This window comes from Capra hircus, chromosome 7 (assembly GCF_001704415.2).
Source record: "Capra hircus breed San Clemente chromosome 7, ASM170441v1, whole genome shotgun sequence".
Lineage (NCBI taxonomy): Eukaryota > Metazoa > Chordata > Mammalia > Artiodactyla > Bovidae > Capra > Capra hircus.
In genome coordinates this window covers 89,730,147-89,735,409 of record NC_030814.1, presented here as the reverse complement: position 1 = coordinate 89,735,409, position 5,263 = coordinate 89,730,147, and the positions used below count along the sequence as shown (strand labels likewise).

At 43.9% G+C, this 5,263-nt stretch overlaps 1 protein-coding gene across 1 annotated transcript; it reads right to left on the bottom strand.

The window, feature by feature from the left end:
* On the bottom strand, positions 591-3,535 carry LOC106502316 (zinc finger protein 77-like). The gene is made up of 2 exons (XM_013965316.2): positions 3,394-3,535; positions 591-2,978 (listed from the first exon to the last, which is right to left on the bottom strand). Exons 1-2 carry the CDS (start codon positions 3,438-3,440, stop codon positions 1,793-1,795), a joined length of 1,233 nt encoding a protein of 410 aa, XP_013820770.1. The 5' UTR covers positions 3,441-3,535; the 3' UTR covers positions 591-1,792.

The following is a 5,263-nucleotide window of genomic DNA, read 5'->3' as shown; positions in this document are numbered from 1 at the left end:
TAATGCAACTAGGGAAGTAGGTTTCCTACATCTGTGGCTGCCATATTACATCTGCAATGGGTAGAGGTAGGAAACATCCACTGTTAGAGGAACAAGACGCTTCCCACAGAAATCATGTAATTAGGAGAATCCTTGGACACGAAGAGGGCCACATGATATGAGAAAATTACTGAGGGATCTTCGGAAGCCTGAAGAAGTGGCCTGGTGGACCCCAAAGAGCCACAGGAACATGCAGGGAACTGTGTGAACCTGAAAACCAAAGAGGACCCACGGTGAGGGGCCTTGTCCACACTGCTGAGCACAGTCCACACTACTGCCCAGCAGGTAACTAACATCAAACATGTGTCTGACTCAGGCTGTTCCACACAGGCAGAGCCAGAAGTGAGAAAACAGTGCTGGAGCTCAGGCCACCAGGCTGCCCTGCAGCTCTGTCTCCTGAGGGTACAGAAGAGCTGAGAAGCATGGCTTCCTCACTCCAGCTCCAGATTTCATGCATCTTCCTCTTCTCAAGAACTTTAACTCACAATCGCTAACAGAAGGACTCTGGATATACAGTTTCCCACCTTACCCAAGATGACAACACAGTTCAGTAGAATCATCTAGACAGCAGCTTTCATCTCCCTGCCAACAAATCATTCTTCTTAACTCAGTGTTTTGTGTCCAATTTCTAACCAAGATCAAGGACAATGAGCAGAGGCCAAATTACAAACATTACCAGGCAAGACAGAAGGTCCTTTAAGACCTTCCACAATTACTAATTACTGTGAATACAGATAGGGTATCCATTGTCTACAAAGAAACATAGAAGACACAACTTTCAGTATAAAGGTTCTAGGGGAGAGTAAATACTGAGTCAGAAAATTCTTTATCTCTAACAGTGGACCAGGAAATACTTTTCAACAATACAAACCTCATATCATGAGAGCATACTGGGAATATAAAACAAAGAAGGAATCAAAAACTTTTCGCCTAAACATACCAAGTTGCACACATGCACACACACAAAATGAAAATTGAAAACCACTTACACCCCTGGGTTCAAAAGACTTTGTAGGGACTTCCCTGGTGGTCTGATGATTAAGGGTCCTGCTGCCAATGCAGGGGACATGGGTTCATTTCCTGGTCCTGGAAGATCCCACATGCCTTGGGGCAACTAAGCCTGTGCATCATAACTACTCAGCCCATGCTCTGCAACGAGAGAGTAGCCCCCACTCAGCACAACCAGAGAAATCCCTCTCACAGCAATGAAGACCCAACACAGTCAAAAATAAATAAATAAATAAAAATTTAAAAGACATCATAACAGGAATTCTCTGGTAGTCCAATGGTTAGGACTCTGTACTTTCACTGCAGAGGCACAGATACCATGCTTGGTTAGAAAACTAAGATTCCCCCAAGCCAAGAGACATAGTCCTCCTACCCAAAAGACATTGTAACAGAAACGAGATAAACTTTATATGACTGCATGATGATGTAAAATCAAAGGTAATGAAATATAACTAGTATAGATGAAGGAGACAAAGGGATAGTTACCTTAAGTGTTCAGATTAGCAACATGAACTAGAACATGAATGAATACCCTGGGATCCCTATCAAAGACAAGGCACTTAGGAAGGGAAAACCATATTTATATCCATTAAGAGATTTCTGTCATGCCCTGAGGTTTTCTGTATGAAATAAGTGAAGAGCTGAAGGTCTTCCCACAGCGTCCCATTCACAAGGTTCTGCTCCAGGGTGCTGCTTGCATTCCAAGTCTGAAGTGAAAACGAAGTCTCTCCCAGAGGCCTGGTGTTCAGCGTTGCTCCCCGGTGTGTGTCCTCATGTGTCCTCGCAGGTTTGTGGGGTACCAAAAGGCTTTCCCACACTGCTGACATGCGTAGGGCTTCTCATTGTGCATTCGCACATGCTTCCTTAAGGAGGAGGGCCAACGGAAAGCCTTCTGGCACTGCGTGCATGTGTAGGCTCTCTCCCTGCTGTGTGTCCTCAGGTGTCCGCGAAGGGAGGCTTGACGCATGAAGGCTTTCCCACAGAGTGGACATCCAAAGGGCTTCTCCCCCGTGTGTGTTCTCTCATGTTCCCGGAGGGACATGGAGCAGCTGTAGGGTGTGCTGCATTCTGTACATTTATAGGGCTTTGCTCCATTATGCAACTTCACGTGCTTTTTAAAATATCTCTGATGCCTGAAGGCTTTCCCGCAGTGCTGGCATTCATAGGGCTTCTCCTGACTGTGTGTTCCTACATGTTCCCTGGGAGATAAGGAGGAGCTGTAAGCTTTGCCGCATTCTGTGCATTTGTAGGGTTTTATGCTGCTGTGTGTTTTCATGTATCTTCTGAAGTATTTGGGACAACTGAAGGCTTTTCCACATTTCTTACACATATAAGGTTTGTCACTGGTGTGTATCATCATGTGTCCAACCAGGGATGAGGAATATTGGAGGGCTTCCTCACATTCCTCACACCCACAGTGTTTTTCTCCAGTGTGAGTTCTCATGTGCCACGCAAGGTACGAATGATAGGTAAAGGATTTCCCACAGACTTTACACATGTGGGTTTTCTGTCCATGCTGACCTCTCTCATGTCCCTTAAAGAGTGAGGGAAAAGCAAGAGCTTTTCCAGATTTCTTACAATCTGAAGACCGTTTACTACCATGACTCTTCACACATCTCTTACATGTTCTCCCAGCATCCTGACATTTATTGGGTTCCCCTTCAATGTCTGTTCCCCTAGGAGGGCTTAGGCATGAGACATAGCTGCAGGCTTCCCCACATTCCTCACATGGATAATATCTGTATCCAGGGAGAGATCTCTGCTGATTTTGGAAAGAACAACCCCTGTAGGCTTTTCCACACTTAGTGCATTTACAGGGCTGAATTCCAGGCCAATATCCTTTATGCAGAGTAAGATCTGTAATTTGGTTTAGGGCTTCCAGACAGTGATGACCTTCATTATCTATGCAGAGCTTCTCCACCAAATGATTTCTGTTCAAAATGGGAAGCACAGTATTAGAGATGAATGATTATAAGTGATTTCTTCACTAAAGATTTATTAATGATTGCTCATTATTATTTTGACTACATACTTGCCATTTTCAATGAATGAGCATATTTTTTATACTCTCTGCATTGTGACAAAGTGCAACAAATTTAATGCTCTGGCTGAGTGTTAAAACAGAGTCAACATTTTCTGTGTTTCTTATATACAGGGTATCTTGGTCATCATTCTGTTTCCAACCTCATTATGATTTATATACGCAACATCATATTTAGGAAAGTATTTTCTTTTGAAATTTTTCTAAGTACAAATTTGGTTAGCTAGGTTACACCTTTCCTTTAGTTTCAGGTGAGTCTAACAGGCTGCAGGTATCCCCCTGCCCCCATTGGCAGTGCCACTCACCTCCAATCCCTTTCTAGGGTCTGGTGACCTCTGATGTCAAGAAACATCCAGTTTTCTCCAAAAACAGACCAGAAATCATTTCTTGTGAATCTTACTTTTTTCTCTTTACTGAACAGTTCACTCTTCAAAATATCACACTAAGTACTTGATCTGGTTTTAACTTGAAGGCAAGAACAATTGGTAACAATTATAACAATTGGTAATGTAACTAAATTCTCAGGAAAGAAACAGTGGGATAAGGGAAAGAAAAGAAACCATATGTAGATCACTTTCCATATACAGATTCAAAAATGTAAACCAATTTTATAAGGAAAACTAGACATGGAGACAAAGAAAAGACCTTGACTATTTGGAATTTTGGCCATCACAGGAAAAATGAGTCAAAGCGGCAGCTTTGTTCACTAAGAGATATTTCAAAAAGAATGGAGACTGACGTCTGATCAATATTATCAAAGAAGGAGAGTAGGAAGAAATGGGGCAAAATGCACTTTCCCAAATCCTTCCTTTGTACAGGGAGGTACAAAAAGACTTCTTGAGTGGGCAAGGATGGATGAAAACTCCAAGAGGGAAGCCAGGTTAATTATATCCATCACCTTCTCAGAGACCTGGTCATGTTCCTAATGGGTATGTTCAAACATTGCTGTCTGATCCAGAACCTGCTCCTCCCAAGAGTTGAGCTCCCTGGTGATCTCAGGTACAGAGGCCCTGGACAAGGCCTGTGTCCATAGACCCAGCAGCCCTTGGGATGTTGGACAGTGTGTGGCTGCCATCCTGCTAGTGCAGAAAGTTCCTCATGGGGAGGGTGGAGAACAACAAGCTGTCCATGAGATGGGCCGATTCTCTAGTCCTCATTTCACTGATGACGGGTCAGTGTGAGTTTAACTGCAACAAGATCATCATGTCAAATGTGTATTGACAAGAGTAACTTTCACACGGTGAAAACCATTATGTTTCTCTCACTGCCCAAATTAGGGAACCTTGAGATTCTGCTCAAGAGTGACAAAAAGTCAATCAATGCATGAAACTGTTTTCATGGAAAAGCAACCTGATTATAGGTAGGTTCTATAATGGCAGGAGCCATGTCTGTTTTTTTTCCAACATATTCCCATCCCTGTCCCTCATAAGAAAGGACATCATAAGAAATAACTGTTCCCTAAAGACTTAGTGCAGGGAGGAAGCTGTCCTCACCGATAGAGGCCAGGTTCCTGCAGGTCTCCAGCATCACATCTCTGTAGAGTTTCCTCTGACCAGGGTCCAGCAAGGCCCATTCCTCCAGGGTGAAGTTCACAGCCACGTCTTCAAAGACCACTGAGTCCTGAAACAGCAGTATATATTCTGTGTCAGTGAGGCCCCCCTTTCACCCTTGAGTGTGGGAGGCTGGGGAAGCCAACAGGTGGGAACTGGATTCAATTCCTAGGACTCCTGAGCTCACATTCCTATGGGAAACGACCATATGCCAGCAAATCCAATGCAGGTTCCTCAGTGATGGAAAGTGCTGGACACTGAAGCAAAATGTGACAGCAACAGTAGACATGGACTAATGGAGACAGGACTAAAAAGAACTGTTTTTACTGAGATAGTAGATTTTGAGGCATGGTAAAGACTGCTAAATGAAACTCCATCATTCAGATAACATGGAAATGGACATTGGCTTGGTCGAAAGTTATCACTGTATTTGTCACCTTCAAGAACTGGAATCAGAACATCAGTGCTGCTGGATCTGAATAACCATGAACACGAAGGCAACAGCAACAAGCAGTCTGGTCTGGTCCCCTCATATCTGACAGAGGCAGAGACACAACCCGTCCTGTGATGAGGTGGACACTGAGGGTATACAGGCCATTCAGGATGCAGGGCTCAGCACATCTGT